Source organism: Denticeps clupeoides, chromosome 1 (assembly GCF_900700375.1).
Source record: "Denticeps clupeoides chromosome 1, fDenClu1.1, whole genome shotgun sequence".
In the NCBI taxonomy this organism is placed as follows: Eukaryota; Metazoa; Chordata; class Actinopteri; order Clupeiformes; family Denticipitidae; genus Denticeps; species Denticeps clupeoides.
The window spans coordinates 18621633-18646715 of record NC_041707.1 but is presented as its reverse complement, the minus strand read 5'-3'; the positions used below and the strand labels follow the sequence as shown (position 1 = coordinate 18646715).

The 25083-nt window shown below is 41.2% G+C and overlaps 1 protein-coding gene across 1 annotated transcript in view; it reads left to right on the top strand.

Annotated features, from left to right (window-relative positions):
• The window catches only part of adam19a (ADAM metallopeptidase domain 19a), a 97584-nt gene that overhangs the window by 62438 nt on the left and 10063 nt on the right, over positions 1-25083 (top strand). Inside the window, exons 4-16 of the mRNA XM_028984612.1 lie at positions 365-443; positions 7060-7136; positions 11169-11352; positions 13638-13703; positions 15963-16034; positions 16151-16317; positions 18291-18375; positions 19115-19257; positions 20164-20341; positions 22218-22307; positions 23470-23665; positions 24176-24284; positions 24462-24666. Coding sequence (XP_028840445.1) covers positions 365-443; positions 7060-7136; positions 11169-11352; positions 13638-13703; positions 15963-16034; positions 16151-16317; positions 18291-18375; positions 19115-19257; positions 20164-20341; positions 22218-22307; positions 23470-23665; positions 24176-24284; positions 24462-24666 — 1651 coding nt within the window. The remainder of the gene's footprint in view (positions 1-364; positions 444-7059; positions 7137-11168; positions 11353-13637; positions 13704-15962; positions 16035-16150; positions 16318-18290; positions 18376-19114; positions 19258-20163; positions 20342-22217; positions 22308-23469; positions 23666-24175; positions 24285-24461; positions 24667-25083) is intronic.

The window sequence follows — 25083 nt, the reverse complement described above, 5'->3', positions numbered from 1 at the left end:
GCCCAACTTTCATCATTAACTAACATGCAATTGACAAGGCATGCTACAAAGCCTATGGGCCAATCAGAATCCCTCTCATATTTCTCATGGATAACAGGAGATTAAATACATTTGGAATACATATTTTCCTTTTTTGCTGAAGCATTGAAGGTCAGCTAGAGTGCGTAGTCTGTGTTAACCAGGCTGCCGACGACAGCAGCATGCAGCAGATCAAAGCGGGACACTGACTGCTTTGTAGAGTAAATGTACAAAGCGGGAACAAAGCGTCCAGGGGAAGTCCATCATTAGGAAAGAAAGTTTATGATTTTTTTTTTGTTTGTACGAAGATGACGGCGAGAATATGAACACATCTCTTTTCTCTCAGGGTGCTTCTGGGGGAAGACTTCAGCGAAACTCATTACAGTGAGGACGGAACGGCGCTGACCCTCACAACCAATCAAACGGTGAGAGCACGTTCACACACTTGGTCACAATTTATATCACATGATGATTTAGCTCCACGTTCTGCCAAGCAAACAAACACTCACTTGCTTTTCCTCATGATCAAACACTCACACACACATACACACGGTGCCTGTGGCATTTTAGCTATTTCTTAGATGAATAACTGTATGATTGTTGGTCTTGAGAGATGCATTTTAGTTGAGCTCCACACTCACTTCCTTTCATATCATGACTTAGAGAAATATTCTCTTTCTTCCTCAGTTTTTTTTCCATGTGGTGCTTATCGTGCTTATAATAAGGCATGGGGCCATTACCGTACACCAGAAACTTCCAATGCGCTACAGCAAGTCTGCCTTACATGGAATTAAACTGCAAAGCATATGTAGGCTTTGTGCACTCTTAATAAGTGTGGCTGTGTTTTCCTTGTTGCTTGACGATTCACATTTAATTCAGCATTTTATTGTTAAGCGGCGCATGGAAGAGAGTAAAACAAAAACTAGCCCAATTAATATTCATAAGAAATTTTGTGCCCTGCTTTGGTGAAGAGATGGTAAATGGTAAAAATGGTTTGGCTCAATCGTTTCTCATTGATTGCGCTCACATTCACACTGTCCTCATCACTCTGGAAAATGTGCAAATTTGTCAGTATTCCTAATCAGATTTAAGTTATGAAAATGTCTCAGCTGCACGATGCTAAAAGACATTGATAATGAAAATGTGAAACTCTTCTATTAGAGCTAATGTGCAAATGGAGAAAATATGTGAATAAAACGTGTGCTGTCAACAAGAAAAATAGGGGGGGGCGTCATCCAGAAATGGCTTGCTTTGAATTTGTGCCTGTGTTAAAATGTCAGGCCTACCAGCACAGCTGGCAGGTTCTCTAAACGTTCTGTCTCTCCATTGTTGAGGTATTTGCTAACTATACTATGAAAGTCAGCAAGCAAGTGGAAGCTGGCTTCAGGTGAAAGAGCAGCACTTTCAATTCCAGATGGCAAAATGATGGCAGCCAATGCTGCGAGCCATCAGATCCGTGTATGAGCCCTCATCTGCCAACGATAATGAGCACAACACTCTCCCATTAATCGCTTTCTGCACCAGTTCACACATCTGCACACTACACTCTCACTTTTTGACATACACTTGCATGCGTAAAATCCAGTAGAAACTGTCTGCATTGTGAATGCAGTCTGTGTGAAGACCTGCTCACAGTTTGTTCATTTAAATGCAGAAATCAATTCAGGAGACCTACCCACCAGTAGTTTTCACAAGTCATTTTCCAAACTCTCATTAAGGCATGAAACATTGAGTGTCATTTCATGGTCAGATGAAGTGCCCTAGATACTGACTAACACACAAAGGTGGTGGATTTCTTCTCTATGCTTTTTGAGTTGGATTTACTGCCAGTTAGCTCATTTCACTCACTTACTTTCCATAACCACTTATGGGTGCAGTTATATAAGCCCTTAAAAACTTTTTATATGTTACTTATTTTACTTACAGCAATCTTACTTTTTTTACTTACTTCATGCACTGTAAATCACTTAGCATATAAAGTAGTTCCATTTTGCATAGCAACTGCTTTGTGGAGTGTAATTTCTGTTCTCTTTATGTTTATTGGTGCTTTATTGTTATATTGTATTGTTGTTATTACTGTATTGTGTAGGATTTTTCTATTATGATTTAAATTAGTGATTTTAAGACAATGACCTACACTCAAAATGGAGCTGTTTACAAAAAATAAAAGCACATTTGAAATTAAGACTGAAAATATCCAGTAATTAGCTCTATTGTTAGTAGAACACTGCTTGTTCTAAGAGTTTTGTCTGCAATAACAAAGGGGAATATTTAACTGAACTGTAGTGTTTTTAAATGCATGTTGATGTCGCAAAGAATGTCACTCATTCATTTTTATGCAATTCCTTTTTTTGTACAAAGAATTAATCACATATTTTAATTCAGACAGAGGAGCATGTGCCCAAAACACAAAGCGCTACTTTTTTTGCCACCTAGGCATGCATTTTCAGTAGTGTTTTCAGTAGAGATATTTCTTTTTGCTTTAACTTGAGAAACATTTGATTTGTCATTTCTCTCAGGCTCACCAATCCAGACTGCTGAGCATGACAGTCTTGGATGTAGAAACATTACAGGTGTTGCAATAATACTAAGTCATTACAATTTTCATATTGCATTTATGCAAATTGCTATTTATATGATTGATTTAATACTTTTACATCACAGCTTTTCTATACATTTGACCAATAAATATTCTGAAGAAATTATGCATGTGCACTATATCTGCTAAAGGAATTAAATTCAAATTCAAATTTTATTTCTCATACACGGTATGATATCCAGTGAAATGCTTTAGCGACTGCTATAGACCACAATATTGCAAATATTGCAAGTATACAGTGAACAAATATGCAAATATTGCAAACAGGTATTATTATTCTAATTATTATTCTAACTGGAAACATATATTGCAAAACCTTTGAAAATGTATAGCAAAAGTAGACATTTTAGACATTCCTCAAAAAACCTGTGAAGTCCTGGAGGTACTGCTATGTAATCTTAATGCTTAAATGTCCATCAGGATCAATTAAGTGATGAAGACAATTACAAACTTTAATACATATGTTTTAATATAACTTAATAAACTGAAATGTGAATGCTAAGTGTTCAAAATTGCACAGTTGTCTGAGATTTACCACCTTAACACTAAACCAGGTACTTCTAAACACCCACCTGAACACCCCCAGCTGTATGACAGTTTTCTTGTGGAACAACACTTACTGGTAGAACAACCTTTAGGCACAGCACTGCTTTATTCCACTCGTCCTCATTTGCTTAGCATTTAATGAGTCAAACTACAAGATTTGACTGCAAAATTCATGCTAACTTTTGTAAAGAATGACAAGTCTGAATTGGGCCCCATGGTGAGGTCTGAGTCGAGCCATGTCCTCAGTGAAGTTTCAATACACCAGGGAACACATCAAACATGCTGGTGTGTGCATTTGTTTGTGACAGATCTGCCAACACCCAAAGGCTCAGCGCAATCACAAGAACAAGCGAGGATACTTAATTCATAACAGCAAAATTAAACTGTCAGCAGCACCACATGCAGACATTAGAGAAAATCCATTACACAATCCAGTGTGTTTTGTCCAAAGACAGCGAACACCCCTCCATCTGACAGCTGGCTAAACCCATACAGACAACATCAGCACAAATGCATTTTAGTTTAGTATGTGTGTGTACACACACCTGATTGGTTTTATCGCTGTTTCTTATTCAGTCTATGAGAACACTAAACACCACCCTGGCCATTTTATTGGAAATATTGTGTGATGAAGACGTATGATCAAACGTCACTTTAGTAAGTGTAAAAAGCAAATAATAAGGCTTAAAAATGTCCTTTGTGGGTGCTATAGGAGTGAAGGGGGGATGAGGTGCACATGCTTATTGTAGTCTTGTTGTAGTTATTGACATCTTATTGTAGTTAATAGACACAAGAACACAATAGGTGGAGTTTTCTTATGATCTGCAAACAGAACTGAAGAGCACAAAACCATTAAAGAAAGATGCACTTGACTGAAGAATCAAATCCGTTAAGATGCCCGTGCACATCAACGTGTACATTTGGTAGCGTTGGAGGTGCTCAAGGAAGCGCCTCATCTCTCAGCGAATTGTCAAACTGTCCAAAAAATGTAAGGAAAGCATTTCCCTTTAAGCACTGTTCAGCGTCTCTTAATGTGCTAGAGTGTTTATCCATGAATCGGTCTCTGGATAATGGAGCACTTCAATCGGGAAAATGTGAGCCCTATCTTCAGCATGCATTGTGGGTGTCACATTATATGCTGCGGGAGGGTCTGCCTATATTCGTTGCCTGCTTAGCTTATTTTACTGCAGCCATATGTGGCATCGTACGCACACATCTGGATGAAGCGCCCTGGGTGTTAAAATCACAAACCCATGTCACAGTTCAGCTCTTTCACCTTAACAGAGGGATAAAACGAATATGAAAAAAAAAAACTTTTTTTTTTTGACACAGCGAGCATTAAAAAACAGCAAACGGGAGCTCACACTTCACAAGCGAACAAATGATCCATGAGGCTTTTGTCCTGAACTACGTCTTTGGCTGAACTACAGGGTGACAGCAGCACTCTATGTGCGGTAGATAAGCTGGCGGCAGTGCGGAGCAAGGCGGCATTAGTTCCAGGCAATTTCCCAATATTCAAATCGAGTTCCCTCAGGCTTAATTGGTAATTGGATAATTTGACACTAATTTACCATAGATTTGGTTTCTATGCAAATGAGCTGTGCGGCAAAGGATTTGAAGACTTGTATTTTCATTTTACTCTTCTTTTGTTTTTTAACGTTGTCAGGCATGTGTACAGTGTCATAAACAGTTTGCTGTAACTGGAATAAACTGAAGTGTTTTTTTTTTTTTTTTTTTTTTTGTATCGTTCCAGCTTCTTCACGTTAATATTTCAGTGCACACAAATTAGGAAGGCTCCTCGAGCGGTTGAACACAGCCATCTGCACAGAGGAAGTTATTTATGCCTTCATCTGAGATTCTCCTCGTTTTGGATTAAGTGCATTTAACCAAGACTGGCCAGGTTTGGATTTATGGGATGAAAAAAAGGACATTTTTAGAAAACTCAGTTCAAATGGGCCAAAATGGGGAAGCATGGCTGAATAATGGTCATATAGTCCTTATTGTGCATCACAGAGATTGTGCCAGTTTACGCCTAGATGTTGTTTTATTTGTAGCAAACAAGACTTTCTGGGGCAGAATATTTCATAGACTTGATGGCATTTTCAGTGACAATTGATTTGCATGTCCTCGGCACACTCACGTCGGCTCCACTGTTTGGATAAATGAGCTAATTTCATGGTCTGATTGGCCAACAAAGCGCTGTATATAAGCAAGATTTGTCACTTATGTGCAATTTAAGGCCGTTCTGAAAAATGAAGCTGTGTAATCATGTCCTGCACCAATGCTGATGTAATGAGAGAAGCTTTCGCTTCGTGTCAGAGGTCAGCAGGAGCGATATGTTCTTTTACGCTCCAGGGAGCAGCGCGAATGAGGAATTACTAGTTGAGAGTCAAACAACAAAAATATTAATAGCACATGAAAATGTTTACTTTAGTTCCTTTTAATCTAGATTATGTCAAATGTGGTTTATAGTTCATAAAAGTATTGACATGACCCGGTCCGGTTTCCTGATTGGTAATACTTGTTCGTGTCTGTTCACCATCGGGTCATTGTTTGGTGATGTTCCCCTGTCGTGTGTACCATGTATTAAACCCCTGTCTTGTGACGCTGTGCGTATGCGTCCTTCTTCCTCGCCACGTCAAGCCATCGTGACAGAATGACCCGACCAAATTTGGACGCAGCCGATGGCACCCCGCTGAGATCCGAAGAGACTTTTTTTGTCGGTAGGACGCCTGCACCATAGTCTGGTGGGATTCCAAGGTTCCATGTATGCCCTTCCCCCGGCGAATTCGTGCGGCTGGACCTCGACGGCCTACGAAAGCTACCGTGGGGTCAAGGAGACCAGTTATACAGTTCAGGTGTTCCCGGCGATAACTGAGACTAGGAAAGTGGCGGACTGCCCAGCGGGGCGTGCCGCAGACTGACCAGAGTGACGGATGTGCCGTGCTTTGGCCCGCGCCTGAAGCCGTCAGAGCAGGACAGCCGCCACTCATAAATCTTGCACAGGCCTATATGTGGTCTATATATACTGTGTGTAGTCAACTATTTTACATGCAGAGTTTTTGAAAAACTGCAATTACTATATATATATATATATATATACACACACACACACACACACACTAATTGTACACACACACTAAATGGGCAGCAAGTGATTGAATGGACCATTGATTGTATTCTGTATGCAGAATTACACTGATCTAATAACAGAGGTGGAATCCATGTTCTGTCCTGACATATTTTCTTTCTTTCTGTCTTATTATTCTGTCTGTCTTTGGCAACATCTCTTCCCATCTCTATGGTAACAGGCTTCAGTCAACTGACCGAGCATTAGTGTAACATTTTGACACTAATTACCTTAGTTTCAGAATTCCAGTTTTTCTCTTCCCTGCCTCTGGAATATCGTTGTGTGTTTAACCGACAAACTGGCTGAACCCCCCCCAAAACACACACACACACACACACACACACAGGGATTGTTCTTGTGATTGCGCTGAGCCTTTGGGTGTTGGCAGATCTGTCACAAACAAATGCACACACCAGCATGTTTGATGTGTTCCCTGGTGTATTGAAACTTCACTGAGGACATGGCTCGACTCAGACCTCACCATGGGGCCCAATTCAGACTTGTCATTCTTTACAAAAGTTAGCATGAATTTTGCAGTCAAATCTTGTAGTTTGACTCATTAAATGCTAAGCAAATGAGGACGAGTGGAATAAAGCAGTGCTGTGCCTAAAGGTTGTTCTACCAGTAAGTGTTGTTCCACAAGAAAACTGTGCAGTGCCATTTTTTTTCTCCCCCCACTCTGTATTTTCCTTCTCTTGGCTTCCAACTTATGTTTCTTTCCGTTTGTCTGCCCCTTTTTCTTGGCCTCCCTCTGTCTTCTCCCCAGGATCACTGTTACTACCATGGACAAGTGCAAGGCCACGATGAGTCCTGGGTTGCTGTCAGCACATGTTCAGGAGTAAGGTACTGTATCTAAAGCTTTGTATACCATAATCTTAACAAAATTGAAAGATTGAAATTTGAGTATTATTATTGGTCCGATTTAGGCCTGAAACCTCTCTAGGACGTGTTTCCCTGGATAATACACAAGAGTGGGGTTTTCTGAGGTTTGACATATTGTGAATAAAACTGAAATGTCATTATAAGAATGCTACTTATAATCCATTCGGATTGAAATTTGATTTGATGTCAGCTTTGGCCCAGAGCTGAGAGTTTAATTAAAAACATGTATTGCCAAGCACAGGCATGCTAAAATACAGCCATGCAAACTAATTTTCCTGCACTAAGGAAAACTTGATCTGTATTTGTTTGGTCACTATGACCTCAGGCCACAAAACTTCATTAAAAAAAATCCATAGCTCAATAACAGCTTTAAAATTTTAAATGTGGATTTTGTTGTTGCAAAACAGTCAAATGTGAACATAAAGCAAATGAACTCCTTTGAAGATTAATTCATTTTCAGAACCCCCCCTCCCACCATCCATGGCCTGATTCATTACTTGTGCTCCATCAAAGAATTCACATTTGTTCCATATCCGTCTTTATTAGAAATTTAAGCCCACCACTTCCAGCATGCTTACAGAATGCTGACAGAGAGGAGTGTTTCGCCAAGATTATTTTTAATAACAGCGTGTCATTTTAATATAGCCATACTGCTTATAACATGCAGAAACCCGACTAATATCCCAGTGCTGACTGTGTGTGAGTGAGATGCTGCCATAGTCCAGGATGAGTAATCCATTAATGCTCACAGCATAGAGAAGCTTTGAAATTAAAAATGTAATATATATACACACACGAGCATAAAACAATGAAATTACATTTTTCACAGTCTAGACAAACCTCCAGGAAAAAGCTGCAGTTGTTAGAAGTCATACTTCCCACAATGCCATTAACATCTGTGTACAAGTAATGAAACAATATGGAATGGTTCTTTTTTTCAGAACCACAATGTACTCAGGGTCTGGATATAATGTTGCTAATTTTTATAAAATAATTACACCAGCTCTATGATAGTCTCCACCAGATGACACTGAAGACTGTTGTCAATACCTCCACAAGGCCCTGAAGCTCTTTTGGTGGATCACAGATCACAAAATATTATTAATACCTTTCCCTGTAATTATATTTCATATGTATACTTATACTGGTGCACAAAAAACATGCCATTACATTATGACCACCTGCTTAATACTGAGTTGGTCCTCATTTTACTGTCAAATAAAAACACATCTTACCCATCAAGGCATGAACTACACTAGATCTCTGTAGGTATACTGTGGTATCTGGTACCAAGCTGTCAGTAATGATCCTTTAAATCTTGTAAGCTTGTAATTTGCCTCCACGAATCAGACTTCTTTTTTAGCACATCCCACAGATGTCGAGGTTTGTATTCCTCAAACCTTCCTTGAACCATTTTGCAGTGTGGCAGGGTGCATTATCCCAATCAAAGGGGACACTGCCATCAGTGCATAGAACCCTGTTGTTAAATTTGATCAAATCCTTACACTTGTAAGGATGTTTTTTGCTTCCAACACACCAACCATCTAAAGCAAATTGTTCACTTGCTGCCTGATGTATTCCAGTCAATGCTAGGTATGAATGGTATTGGTAGAATTAAATATCAGTACTGTTTTGGTCAGTACTGAATTATCAATAATGCCTGGTTCCTGCTGATGATGGTGTTTTTGTAACATTCATTGCTTCTTGCATTGTGCAAGACGTTTTTAACCACCCCTAATGAAGAGCGTACTGCTTGTGTCCTCTGTCCACTGCATGCCTGTTCAGTAGTAAATAATTCCATGTTATTAAAAAAAAACAATACATCAAAATATCTATTGAAACTTTTCAAGTTACATTTGTCCAACCTTTCTGGGAAAATGCTGTAGAACATGGAAACGCGCTGCTACTCTAAAGTGCTGAGATTGTGGAATTTGCAGTGATTGCATGCATTCTCAGAACCAGCCATTTGCTTTTGATTAAGTCGTGAATGTGTCTGTATGTGGGTGAGTCAGAGCGTCTGGCGGGAGCAGAACAAGTCCCGTCTAAACAGCCCCGCTGTCATGGCTCGTCCATTGTCCACATTTGCGTTCTCACTCAGAGCAATCATCCTAACTTTCCACAGTGGGAACGGCGAGGTCTCTCTGCCAACAATAAACCTCCTCTCCTCAGTCAGCGGGTTTTTCCGTCCACATATTCCCCCTCTACACTCGCTCTGCGTGGCTTTGTTATTCTGCACAGATGAGCCCGGCAGTAATTTCAACTGAACACACCAACCTCTTGCACCACCACTCTTGGATTTGCATGTATTGTAAGACTGATGGAGCCTGGTTTTGGAGTCGAGGTTCACTCTGTGGGTCGATACACATTCTAACCTGACACTTTATTAGAAACGCATACCCTATAGAGCCCCCTTGTAAGTATAGAGTGTATGGCTGAGTATTTTTGGGTGATGGACCATTCTCAGCCTTATCCTAATACACCCCTAACAACACAGACCAACATCAAATGTTGCTGCTTTCTGTATGCCACGTTATACCTCGACCTCTTCTCAGTTGTTTAGAAATGTTCAGAAGTAAAAATTTCATAGAACCTGGACCACTGTGAAGTTTGGTCACTGGTCATTTGAGGAATGACACACTGTGTGTTGGTGTTTATCTAATACCTAATATATATATATATATTATAAAAAATATTCAATAATAACACGGCCACTTGTGTATAAAATGGTTGAATCTTCAACTCAAATATATGATTTATTGCAATAGGTTGTTTGTTTTTGTGTTAGGGGATGTGTGTGCATATGTTTTGTATTTGTGTCAGTGGCCATGTGTGAATTGTGTGCTGTTTGTCCTCGCGCCTGACAGTTGCTGATGGAGAGAGTAGCTCCCGGACTGTAAATTGCCTTCTTTAGCTCTTAGTCCTGTGGGATGTCTCTCTCTCCCTCTCTCTCTATTTCTCTCTCTTGCTTTCTTTCCTTAAATTCCACAGAGGCAGCTTATCAGCACTAGCTTTGATGCTGGAGGGTTTGAGGGTGTGCTTGGATTGCTGCATGCCCTTGGCAGCTGATCTGGGATGAAGGCCCTCTGCCCGAGTCACGACCTCAACCATTATCAGCAAAAGAGCTTAACTCAACCCAAATCAGTTGTCAAGGACGTTAAATGGCAAACACATGCACACTGGGACATGGTTTTACCAAAGCGTGTCAGTGCTCTGCCACCGCCTTGTGGTGTTCCTATGCCGAGACAGGCCAGTATGTCTTTGCTGGAATAGACAGGCCAGATTCTTAGTTCAGTCCAAGCAGTGATTTAAGGTTTCAAACCCTGTGGTGTAAAAAATGCACTCCAAATGCAATGCACTCTAGTGAAAGAGCAATAATCATTCCAATAGCTGTGCATTAAGCCATCAGCATTTTGTTTCAGAAATAAATACAAAATAAATCAGTAGACAACACAACACAAGCTCTAAGAGGGGATTTAGTTTATTGGAATTTATATAATGAATAGTGATTTTGAAAGAATTTCATTAAGGTCTATTCACATGACAACACCGTGACTGTATGACTCAGAAACTGTTGCTGTTTTCAGTAGTCATGTTGTTGGAAACAAGCATCCATGTTGTCCAGGCCCAGTGGGGTGGTGTTCCATAAATGTTCTAATTTTTAGAAAGCAAGTTGTTGGTAATGAAACCCTATACTGCCTCATAACAACTACATTATTTGTTAAATGCCACCATTGCCAAATTGAATACATTAGCAAGTTATGAAGTTGGACCCACTCAGCATGCTTTCAACTATCTATGTAATGACTGTACTTACATCAAAACATGCATTGTACTGATAAATTGTACATCAATACTGCTATGCCAATTAACACTTTCAATAGTATTGACAATCATTATACTGCCTGAAAATCAATATATTTGATGTATTGAATTAGTAATTTTGTATTTGTTCTGTTCTTTTAACTCAATTTGTTTTCTGTTTTTTGTATATAGGGGCCTGATAGTCTTGAACTCAAATGACACATACTACCTGGAACCTAGAGAGGGTCAGGACTCTCTATACCACACATTCTACCACACTGAAGACCTAAAAATCAAGGGCGGGGCCTGCGGTCATTGGGATCAGACTGGACAATCCAAACTCATCTCCGGTCTCCTTCAACCTTTGCATCAAAGGGTGAGGACAAAAGCCAGTGCCACTACTGAGCGAACCCAGCTGAGCTCAGCCACAATGTTCCATCCAAGCAAGCTGTATTCAGATCTCGCATATTCCAGTTGTTCAGTGTTGTGGTTGGAGGCCATTTTACATAAAAATGAAATGGCCTGTACTCTTTCAAGACTGAACAATAAAAATCCTGCATTACAAGTAGCCAATTATACAAGTGTATTGTTTGGTCCATTCCACCTCACAATGTCCCACATGAAATTAGCAAACTTCTCTCTTTATTTCCAAGGGAAACCAGAGAACATGCTGGTTCTTTCAGCTTCATTTGAAGCTCAGCAGGCTACCTTAATAGAAAGAATCACTTTATCAATAAAAGGGAGTTTGCGTGTCACGTCTAACTTCATGGCAATCATTGCTCCCAGCTAGAAGAAGCAGAGTTACACACAAAAAAGACTGTACCACTGAAGTCCGATTTTATGCCTTTGTTCCAAAAGGCCATGTTTGTAGCTGCCATACCTTTCTACTTATATTTTCACCTGTTTGACATGGAGAGTTACCTGTTGCTATGCGACGGCATGGCGAATTTTTCTCTTTCCTGGAGCTGAAGGGTTTTAGTAATGGCTGCCCCGTGGCTAGATGATTGATCTTGATTTGAACAAACGCCACTCGCTACCCCATCTCATCTCAACTGTAGCAAAGAGGAAATGTGAGGACTTTACGGGGAGAAAACACACAGAAGCAGACCCATATCCAATCTCCCTTCTGGGTTTGGAACCGCCTGTCTGAGAAAAGAAGGTCTTAATTGGACCAAGGAGAAGAAGGAAAATACTGGCAGTACAGTTTACCCTTGAAAGCTGATAAAACCCCAAAAGCCAAGCTTGTCAAGACCAGAGCAGTCGCAGACCTCCCGAGGCGATCTGTTTTCTATCTGTCTCTCCCCCTTCTGTCCTCTGCTGGCATGTCTCTCCTCTCCTCTTCTCTCAAAATTGTCGAAACAATGTAGCTCTTCATATATTATACTGAAGGAGTTTTTTCAGCCCAACAGGTTATGTTTACAAAGGTTATTTCAGTTAGCCACAATACATCAAATTACATTCCTTCTAAAAACAATTATTTGCCTGTCAGTGGTCAGCTAAGTAATAACTAGGGCTTATTTTTTTCCCCTTCTTGCACTCTCACAAGAACACACATAACATGCATTGTTTGTCTTATTCACACTAGAAATGTCTCATTAAATCCTGTGTGGCGTCTTCACTGTCAGGGCCCAGGCTGTTGTTCTGGGTTAATGAGGCTTTGAGATGAATGGCTAGTGATTGATCACAGCGCTGCCCGGTTACAGCTCCGGCCTTTTCAACAAAGAGGAATGGATCTCATCTGTTTCCTCAAACAGACAGAATACTAATGTACTAACAAATAGCCTATTCATATTACGGAAACATCACTGCTGCTAGAGGAGACCAATATGAGTGCTGTGCCACCAGTGTTAAAGATACGACTTCTGTTGAATATTATCTTAAAAATGGATTTTATTCTGTCTTTATAAGGGATTTGCTGGCAGTTTCTCATTACATGTGGTGAGATAATGCAGCTTTTCACTAATCTTGATAACCCCCAAAGCAATGCTGACACCAGCTGATCTCAGGTTTAATTTTAATTGGGTCAGATAGTGAAAGGTAAGACTTAAATGCCTTTTAAAAAAAGATTTCACTGCAACCAAAAAAAATCTTTTTAAGTGATTTAAGCTGGTTCCAACCATGCTTTCAATGAGCAAATTAGCATTAAAATTGGCAGAGACATATACTCACAGACAGGATTGTATGGTGTGAGGTACAGCACAAACTCATCATGTGACAGCTCATCCTGCAATATGGATGCAATAGCAGTTCCTACTGGAAAAAAATTCCAGGAACCAGCATATTGTGCTTTTCTGCTGTTTGTCCCCAATGTCTCTGCCAGAAAAAAAACACAGCTGATTGTTTCTAGCTCAGTGAAGGTTCAAGAAGTACCAAAACAGAGCATTATTTACATCTTTTTTTAGCATATTAATTGCCAGTGTTGTACTGACCATTTGTATTTAAAGATGTGAATCTGAAACATCCTCCATTAAACAAACAGCACAATGCCATTCAATTAAATAATAACCTCTCTATGGTCAAAGTTCAAACAGACAAACAAAACTGGGTTAGAGACAACATATTTTAACCATTGCTTCTCATTTGAAAGCATGCAATAAATTTTTTGTGTACCTTTGTTTAGATCACCTTTTAAAAGTGATTTTGTTATACCTGGGTCGGCAGGTGAGACGAAATGCCTGGGGCACCACCAAGTACATGGAGCTGTACATCGTTGCAGACTATACCCTGGTAAGCAAATTCTAACAAGCAGATTGATGACTAAAACTCACTCCGACTGCACAGTCATAATGACCCCTCTAACTGTCACAAGGCACCGTCCTCTAGCCCACACACACGCCGGATCTGTGACGTAAATCACATAACACTCAGTGGCTCACCAGCCTGGAATAGAAGCCAAGAGAACATGGACTTTGTTTCCGGCGACATGAGCAGATATGCTATAATGGGTGCTCGGTATCAAGTGTGCATACACACACACATGCACGCACACACACACCGAGCCACGCATATGCGTTTGAGAGGGCACGTCGCTGGAGTGGCCTTTCTGAAGTGGCACTGTCTCCTCCAGTCACACAGATTGATAGCGTTACAGGTGTGGGAGAGCAGGGAAGCAGAAAGCGGGGTTTCAGCATGTTAAAGCTTCTATGTGTAATTTGTTTCAATATAGGAGGGATTTGATACCCAAATGTAATTTTTCTTAAATAAAAAAAAACAATGGCAATCTCCCCTTCGTTCCCTCCCTGTGCAGTTTGTCCTGTTTTGCTTTTTCCCTCTCACCCTCTCCTCAACTGTGGGGACAGAAGAAAGGTGTAGTCGATCATACGGTACACCTCCCAGCCAGGAGGGTTGATTAGTTTATGATATTTAAGCAGCAGCATAGCTTGAAATATTAATCACTATATACATAATTTAAGAGAAACAAAATAAAAAAACTTCCATAATATATTGTTGCACATTATCAATGGTATCATATTGTGATAATTTTGTTCTGTTGCAATGCAGCCTACATGTTTATACTTTTGTATTTTTTTTTTATAATTGAGAGCAGGCTTTTTATTACATGGCAATGGGCAGAGTAAGCAGTTACGCTGAAAGCAAAGATTATGTGGAGTGAAAGCAATGCTGCATGCCTCACCTTCTCTCCCCTAGCAATTTACAGTCATATAATGACTTGCACGTATAATGCCTGTCTTTGTGCATGGAAAATTGAAGCAAACACTCAAATAATGGTACAACTGCAAAAAAAAAAAAAAAAAAAAGATTTGGATTTGAATCACAGCATATTTCTTATTTTATCTTCGTGCAATGCTCAAACGATGGTACACGGGAGGGGAGACAGAGGTTAATGTAAATGAGCTTGCAAACGGGGAGTGAGCATTTAAAATATGTCCCAATATAATAAATATTATATATTATAATATAAAAAAGTATAAAAAAAAGAGTAGAGGAGGAATGTCTCTGTGAAAGTAGATTTCTTAAACAATTTATCTCCTGTCAATGCACTCATGTTATGAAGAAATTAAATGGGTTAATTGCTTGTCTGTTCTAATATTAATATAGTGCAATATACTATTGCAAGAAGGCAGGGGAAGCGGCGAAACAAATTACGTGTCTACCAGTCTATCCTGACCGAGGAAGAGGAAGAGTGTAAAAGTTACACCTTTCTCGGCAGGTCGTGGCCAGCTTTTGGGTCTGGACCTAAGTAAAATAAATCCCGGTGAATTACCCCTTCCCAATCATATGAAATGAACACTACGGGGACATTCCAGCATCCAGAGCTTCTCTCGGCAGGAAATCGGCTGTAAGTTCTTCAGTAAATGCAGCGACATATTGTACAAAAATCTGCAGTTTATTGACCGAACGTGAAACAGAGATGTAATTTGTTGCCAAAACTGCTCTTATTATTTAAATGAATAAACATTCGTTTTATAGGCATTCATTTTATTGTTTATTGTGTTTATTTTTTACAGTTTGTTGTAATTTTTTTCCCTTTCCTTTGTCGATTTACTGATGATTTGTTTTTTTTGTTTTTTTTCTCATATTCTGATTACAAATTAAGAATTCAATTGAATTTGGCATCCTATTAAGGAAAATAAATGTAAAACATATTTAAGTTTTGCCATGTTTATTTTTTGTACACACAGTGTACAAAACTTTTTGGCACAGACGTGCCAAACTTTTTGCAAACCCAGAAATGCACTAGCACTGGTATTTAAGAGTATTTAATGTGATTGCAGTGTGCATGCATTATTGTTGATTCAGGGACGTCATATTTCAGCATACTGTTGTACAAGTCCTGTTTGGAAAGACTTTGCTTTCCTGTCGACATGGAGTTAAATAAAGCAAACGATGTCCCTTTTTGTGATGAGTTACTGGAAATTTTGCTTAATATGGTTCATGTGTAAATAGTTTGGGAATTATGAAAATTACCTAAGGGTGAGATTATGTTGCTTGAATGAAGACTTTTTAACCTCTCTTTTAATTCAGTACAAAAGACAAAATAAGGACATGGAGCGAACAAAACAGAGAATCATGGAAATTGCCAACTATGTGGATAAGGTATGTAACTAAATGATCTTATATACACGGTCGTGGAATCAATGTTTTTTTGCTGCAAAATAAAACAGCGCTGAAACCCAGAGGTTTTGTTAAGGAGTAGTTTTTCGTGTGTTCAGTTCTACAGGGCTCTGAACATCCGTGTGCCTCTCATTGGGCTGGAGGTGTGGACAGAGCGGGACCAATGCATCATCACCGAGGAGCCTAATGCCACCCTCTGGTCCTTCCTGCAGTGGAGGCAGAAGCTCAAGTCTCGCAAGAGGCATGACAACGCCCAGCTCCTCACGTGAGTGCAGACACCCTCAAACACAAAATTCTCACACCAGATTATACCCGGCTGCCCATGCACCCACTGATATCCTCCTCACAATGCCACCCTACCTCTAGCATGAAACATTTCCACCAACAACACAGAGTATTCACATTAATATTCATGCTAGGATGAATAACAACAACAACAACACAGGGATATCAGGTAATCTGGAGCATCACTCACCTTAATTACTGTGACCAGTGACAATAGATTGTACACAACATTGTCGTCAATAAACGGTCAATAAATCTTATACAATAATATAGACAATACAGCATGTCTATATGAACAATGGGGGTTCATCTTTCATTGAAAAGCATCTTGCTGGTTCACAAAACTTGAAAAAACAGAAAAACAAACCAATTAAAATTTAATTATGGACTCATAAACTATAAGCTACTTTGTAATTTAGATATAAATACATAAAACAGATTTTTTAGATTTATTTTTAGCAAATTAAAAACCATGAGATCATGTATCCATGCCAGAAACATTGTAAATTGTCAGTTGTAATATCTGTGTCAAGACTTCATAGATCACAATGAACTTCCTACAAGGTGTATTTTAAATATATTATACAAAATTATTCATTAATGTTGCTCATTGTGACATTTTCTACACCCATCCTTGTGTCCTGCAGTGAGCAGGGGGCACCACTAATTTAGTGTAGAAGTTTTGCATTTTGCCGGTGTGATTGGTATGACCTGCCCCTTATTTCCTGCCTTTACCCTTCATATTCAGCTATTCACATCATTCCTTGGGACTCACCGTCCTTGTCTAAAGTGAAAGTGAATGTAATTAGTTGTCACATGTGAAACACCACAGCACAGCACCCAGTGCACACAGTGAAATGTGGTCTCTGCATTTAACCCATCCCCTGAGGGAGCAGTGGGCAGCCATGAAAGGCGCCCGGGGAGCAGTGTGTGGGGATGGTGCTTTGCTCAGTGCTGTATGTCACACAGATGTCAAACGTAAATAAACATTTCTGAACATTTCTGTACAGATGTTAAAAATAAATAATAATTCCTTCAACCAGCACATGCTGGGGCTCTAGAAAAGAGGAATGTGGAGAGCATGGATGTTGCTAAGGTCTTTGCGGTCACACAGCCAGGCACATCATTGTCTTTCATTTATAAACACCCATGTCTTCCTGTTTAAGTTAATGTGTTAACGGCAGCTAATCACGCTTTCAGGAACTTGGCAAAGGTGAGCTTCTCACATCAGTGGGAAACCAAGAGGACGCAAAACTTTTGGCTCACCGCAGACCGGCTGTTCTCTGCACAACACGGGGGGTCTAATTACCGGACCAATTAATTCTCATTAGCACAGCCAGAGTGCAAACGGTGTTCCAAACAGAAAAACCAGAACATGGTGGATCAAGAAATGCAGGTTCATCAGACGCGTTGCCACATCAAAGGCTCGGCTCGGGTGAAAATGTGGCTCAGCTCGGCCATGGATCGCTGGACTGTTACCTTATTAACTCCAAAAGCTGTCAGATTTATTGCAATAATTGCATCAGCACACTCCAGTGCATCCAAAGACGCGTCACAGTTTGGCTGCTCAAGCACATTTTGGGGGGGGGGGAGTTAATTGAAAGCGCTCAGGATAATTAGTCTGCAGATAACAGCAAGAACCGTCTACACCCACCCCCCACCCCCACGTCCTCTTGTTCATTTTGGATTTTCACCAACTCTTGATTTGTTTGTTCTCGAGCACTTAATCAACAGGCCAGAGAGATGGTTTACACCAGTGAAGAGTGGATTGAAATCACTAGACCCCCCCCCCCCACAGTCTTGTTTTAGCAGTTATTGATCTGTGCAATGCAGACGCTCATACACACACACACGCTCACACACTCACAATGCGCTTTTTTCTGCTGTGGTGTTGCATGTTGGCTTAGTGATTTGTTTATTTGCCCATTAATTGGTTTGGTCCTCTTGCGACAGGGGGGTAATATTCAAAGGCACGACCATCGGAATGGCACCGCTGGAAGGCATGTGCAGCCACGAGAACTCCGGGGGCATCAACGTGGTGAGGATCAGAGGGCAGCGAGGGCCCAGAGCATTCTGGGTCGACCCTGCCTGATTGGATTTTAATTGCCACTATTAGCTCCTTAAACAAAAGGCTAATGTACCGTTGCATTCCTGTGATGGTGTGCCATCGGGGGGGCTGAGGTATGACATCAGAGAGGTTTTTTGAAGACACGGCCCTTGAGATTTCAGTGTGTATCCGGGGCTTGGTTTGGATTCTAGCTCAAGGTTCAAAGAGCCCTGCAGTAGGGACTGTACTGAACTGCTTTTTATTTTAAATTGGCCCAGTTTTATTCCAGGAATAGATTTTGCTTTCTGGGAAACAGCCCTTGAGTGAGTGAGTGACTGACTGACTTTTGATTTTCATTAACATTCCTGTTGTGTACCTGAAATACTCAGTTCTAGCCAGTTTTGTGTCCTCTATCATGCTTATGAGGCATGTTGGCAGGTGAGATAAGGTCAAACACTCAGTCTGGAGCATTATTTATTCATCAGGCTTCACTGGGGAGGTGTCATATTCTGTCGTGACACTGAGGTACCAAATGCTTATCCCTGCCTGCAGAAACAGGGCAGCATTCAAACTGCTATCAGATCATGTTGCCTGTCATGGAGGCCCTGAGATTGAGTCATCCCCAGTGTGTGTGTGTGTGTGTGTGTGTGTGTGTGTGTGTGTGTGTGCGTGTGTGCGCGTGCGCGCGCGTGTCTTAGCATCTCACCTCTCCCTGTCCCCGATCCTGCAGGACCACTCAGAGTTCCCCATTGGAGCGGCGGCCACCATGGCTCACGAGATTGGGCACAACTTTGGCATGAGCCACGACCATGACGGCTGCTGCGTGGAGGCATCTGCTGAGCAGGGCGGCTGTGTGATGGCAGCTGCAACTGGGTGAGGGCTAGTAGGAACCATTTACAGTGCTCTGTTCATTTGTGGAAACATCTGCATAAAATTTGGCCAATTAGATCATGCTCAAACTACCATATTTGTTTGAAAATCATTTCTTTTTTAACAAAATCCAAAATGACACATAATCATGTTACATTTAGGCCTATAAAAAAAGGGAATACTGGAAGATGCAATCCGTGAGCTGGCCACGGGTGTTGATCGATTGGTAGTAGCCACACCTCCTATATTGTGACATAGATGCCCTCCTCATGTAGCTGTCACCTGGGTTCTCTGTTGTCCTCACGTCATCCAAAGGCATGAAAACTCTAAGAGATGACTCTGAATTGGCTGTGGGTCTTCCAAAGGGATTTCATTTGTGAACCTTGGGTTTAAAGTTCGCCGGAAGGGTGGGAGGTGTACATGAAGTAAACTATCATTAACCTTGATCTGTTGTTGTTTTGTTCTTCAGACACCATCTGCGCTTCACACTATTCGAATGTTTCCTTTTGGTCCAATCAGATCGACAGTGGCCACGGCCTGGAAAAATATCTAATCAAGGCCAAGGTCTTCTGTCCAATTTCACCGCAGCACTGTAATGGAATTTGACTTGCCGTTAATTCATCGTTTCTCCTGGTTCTGTGGACATGGGGTTAGAGGATTATTCACCTGAGGCATCAGTTTCTTAACTGAATAAGAACTTTCAGAAAAAAAGTAATTACGCCAAGGCCGTGACGTGAGCTCACAGACAGATCGAGGAGCCAGATGCTTTCAAGGGCAAATAAAAAAATTGCACCAAACCCCTTTAGATTTCTGAATGAAACACAAATTCCTTGTTAGGATTTCCACCACCCAAATTATTTTTAATAAAACATGGGAAAATCTAATTCCGCTGTCTGTTGATTTTGACAGGCACCCGTTTCCCAAAGTCTTCAGTGGCTGCAGCAAAAGGGATTTGGACAACTACTTCCAGAAGGGAGGAGGCATGTGCCTGTTTAACATGCCTAACATGAAGGACCTTGTTGGAGGAAGGAGGTGTGGGAACGGCTTTGTGGAGGAAGGAGAGGAGTGTGACTGCGGGGAGCCTGAGGTAAGGAGAGCTACGGCACATTTAATGGATCATCAGTATACCTGTCCATAACTCATACCTGTCCATAATTTCTAGACTTTAGACTTTTGCCATTATAACAAACAATGATGATTTGCCCTTGGAAAATTCTGATTATTTCCTCTGAGTACCTTAGTTGTGTGTGTGTGGCCAAAGCAGGTTTAATTGTTAAGTGCGAATAAATCAGCTCCATTTTAGAAAGCACACAGTTGGTATGCACTGTCGTCAGATGACAGCTCAGCTTATTGAAGAATAAAAAAACACAAAAAGCAACCTCTGAGGACCCATTTAGGCGATTAAGACTCATTCAGGTCATGCATTAGCACACAGGGACAAGATGAAGTCCAGTCTGAACAGACAGAGGCACTTATTAAAGGAATGAACATGATCCCAGATCCAAACTGAATGTAAGAATGCAAATTCAACCTGAAATTCGTAATGATGCATGATGGTCAATTGAAAGTCAAAAGGGTTTAATCAGCATTATAAATCAGCAGCAAAACCATCTTATACACGGATTGTATAAGATGTGCCTGCTGACGTGCAGGGCACTAGGAGGGTGAAGTGAAATGACAGTGTGGAGGTAACTAATAATTACGTACCATTACGTTCAATTATGAATGAGAACAACATGTACAAAGCCTCAGTGTGTGAGGGGGAATGGCGTACACGAGATAGCATCTTCTGAAGATGGCCTGCTATTGGAAGATAATAGCCTTGGCCAAGGAAACATACTCCGCATAATCCATTATATGCGGGACAGACTTTATCTGTATTGTTGTTCAGAAACAGTGTCCTCCTCTTATCGCCTTGTGCCTTGCTGACACACCGAAAGCAGAAATGAAGCCTTAATATAACCAAAATATGAGATTAGGCAGAAAACAATGAATTATGACATCAGGCAGTTAAAAAGTGAACATTTAATATAACAGAAAATGTACAGGGACAATGAACAGGGACCCAAACAGAAACAAGTAGATAGAAATACCTGTCAGACAGGTGTGGTGGCGTGTGACTGAGTGATGGGAACAAGGTCAGCACATCCTATTACAGGTAACTCACACACACACACACACACACACACACACACACACACTCAGAGCACCAAAGGTAGCATCAAGTCATCCCTCTCTCTGACACCTTAATCACCGCCTTCACATTCAGAGCACCTGTTCCCTCATTTCCAAGTGGAGGAAAGTCAAAATAAGTGGGCCAGCTGTTATTGAGAGCCTTACTTAGCAGTGTAGGCAGTGTGTGTGTGTGTGTGTGTGTGTGTGTGTGTGTGTGTGTGTGTGTGTGTGTGTGTGTTCACACCTACTATGAATCATCGGTAGATATAGTCAGTGCGTTTTTTTATTACTCTGATCCACTGGACTCAGCTGTGTACCTCTCCCCTTGCTGTGACTGGGGTTAAGAGCCCCTGGTGCCCCCGGGAGAAGCGGACGCCAGACTGGTGCCATAGACAGTGCCACAGTAGCGTCCATATCAGTCTATCTCTAAATGACAGGGCCTGAAATTGGTGGCAGCGCTCCCCTCCCCCTCTCTATTGCCCTGTTCCACTCCACCTTTTACTTTTGGAGATAAATTGCTGGTATTACACATCCCCAGGCAGATGCAGTGAGAGCTGATGGCTATTAGTGTGTGTGTGTGGGTGTGTGTGTGTGTCTACTGTTAATAGCTTGACTCGCACTGAGTGAGTGACAAAGTGAGTGGGTGGAGGTGTTGAGTGATGGTTCTTTACAGGACACTGTAACAAAAATTAGACATGGACTTTCTGCATGTGTGTGTGCATGTGTGTGTGAGAAAGAGAGAGAGAGAGAGTGTATTGTGTTTGCTCAGTTTATGTAAATTTTGACAGGAGTGCACCAACGACTGCTGCAACGCCAACAACTGCACCCTGAGAGCCGAAGCACAATGTGCCCACGGGGTGTGCTGTGAGGGATGCAAGGTACGCACACAGAAAACACACACACATACTCTGAGTTGTTTGACATCACACACAGACTCCTTAAGCCTCACTTTACTCTTGTTCTCCCTCTGACACATAAACACACACAAGAAAATTCATCTTCTTTTCTTCCTCTAGAGAAAAAGGTAGCCACACTCTCAGAAACACCTTAACACACACACACACACACACACGCGCACACAAAGCCCAGTAGTAGTCCAAATCTCAAGTGTGGAAAAAAAATTGTGGCAATTTTAAATATTTAGCAATAACTGCAATGGATTTTTTTCCATTTTCAGGTGAATTAAAATAGAGAGGCAAGTAATGACAAGAACACATTTTATGTCACATAACATCACTGAAGGAAAATCTTGTAATTGTTTTACCGACACTTAGTAAATTTTGCTTTAATGTTTTGTAATGAAAATGCTTGTAGTGTCATAGCGTCCTGTTCACATATCTCTTCAGTCCTGACATATACACACTTTTGGAGTGCAGTGCACCAGTGCCATTTCTCCTCTGCTTTCCAGCCCTCTGTATAAATGTGCGCTATTGTCTTACTCAGAGGAGAAATGTCAGCACACATCAGGTGGAGCGGCAGATAAGGCGCCACTAAATGTCACCAGCAGATGCTGGTAAATTATGACACCTCTCCAGCATTTACCGGCCCGGGCTCCCTTATTCAATTACGTTGTGGTCAATGACGGCGGTCATCTGCTCTCCGCCAAACAAGAGCGTTTCAATACGGCTTTATGTCGATGATTATATGTGCAGGTTGTCTGGCGTAAAATGTCAGTGTTTATATCGCTGTCAGTCGGTCTGGCACTTTCTAATATCCACTACAGTCGTGTCCTTGCAGGGTGCGTAGAGTTACTGTGAACCCTGTAAGTGATTGGAATATAAATGCATTTTGACACAAACATGCAGTGTATTATCTTCTATTTATTTTCCTGGAAAACAGATTGTGACGTGTCCCTTAATCTGCAATGAAATAAACATGTAATCCTGTAATCTCCCACTGCGTTATACAGAACCTTAATAATGCTGCACAGAGGTAGAGCAGAGATGCAGGGTGTGAGGACAGAATCAGGGCCAACGGCGTGGTTGTTCAGGGGTGGAGCAGTGTTGTTACTGAACCTGGTGTTTCCACTCTCTCCCACAGCTGAAGCAGTCCGGCACAATGTGCCGTGGTGCCGCAGGATCATGTGATCTGCCGGAGTACTGCACCGGTGGGTCGGCGTATTGCCCCGCTAACGTTTACCTGCTGGACGGCTCTTCCTGCCAGAACAGCCATGCCTACTGTTATAACGGCATGTGCCTCACCCACGAGGCTCAGTGTCTGCAGCTGTGGGGCTACGGTGGGTATCGGTACCAGGGTGGGGAAGTAGGGACTTTATTTTGCATGTGTGCTCTTAGGCAATAAACTCCATTTGGAGCCAATGTCATTGGGTTTAAATCCACGTACAATACAAACTCTCTGTTTTGTCTTTCTTTCAGGAAAATAAACTCTGCATGACTGAAAATATGCAAAAATAAAATGTAAAAAAATGAATAAAATTAAATTGTAGCAATGAACCATTATATTATCATATTTCCATCATTAGAACATGTATTTGGGATTTGGTGTATTGGGGTCTATTATTGGGGTATTTATGGGGCTCTGTTGGGTAAAAACCTTCCATCAACAGCGGTTGCAAAATTCAGAATGTGAACTTAATGCACTGTGGCATTTCAGAGAAAATCTTGTCAGTCACAGTCATCATCCTTCATGCTACCTATGCTGCAGCTGATAAATTATTTCCTAACTTTATCAGCAATGTATTATGGTATTTGTGCTGAAATGCATTTTATTTATGCATTTGTTTTAGGTGCCCGTCCTGCACACGATGCCTGCTTCCAGGATGTCAATGTGGCAGGAAATGCATTTGGGAACTGTGGAAAGGATGCACAAGGCAACTATGTGAAATGTCATAAAAGGTGAAGTTAAGTATGAAATATATAAACACAATACAATATTCTTTTCCTTTTTTGGCATGAGAAAGAGTCTGCAAAACATGCAGATTATGCATGAAGCTCTTATTTAAGATACCAGTATTAACATTTTATTATGCAGTCGTGCTTCCTCTAGGTTATAATCGAGATTTATTGTTGTAGTGATGCCAAGTGTGGGAAAATCCAGTGCCACAGTGCTGCTAAGAAGCCAAAGGGCACCAATGCTGTTTCTATCGACACCACCATCCGGAGAAACGGCATGGACGTCAAATGCAGGGGCACCTATGTCTACACCACACTGGAGGGCCAGGGGGACCTGCCAGACCCCGGGTTGGTTATGACTGGCACCAAATGTGGAGAAGGAAAGGTGGGTTCTGTTCTAACGTTAACACACCTCTACAATGTTTTTTTTTAGTTTTCTTAGCTGAGTGCATTTTCACCGTAAAGTATTGTTCAGACAGGTCAACATAAATATTATTCAATATCTGCATCCACAAAGTATACCTTTAGAAAGCAGCTTACAGAAAGCCAGGCACCTGGAGAACCCAAGGTCCAGCTTGGGGAGACAAGGTCTACAAAGAAGCAACTCTTTCTAAAGGAAACCATGAGTCAGAGTGGGACTCTTTTTGTCAGTGGCCAGCAAAGAGAAAGGTGTGGGAGGTGGACAAGAGTGGCTAGAACAGCTAGAAAGAATGACTGCGCCAGGGGCTTCTGAATACCGGGGAGAGGCAAACTTTGAAAAACATCCGGGCAGTGATTTTATTAGAAGCATAATGATTCACAC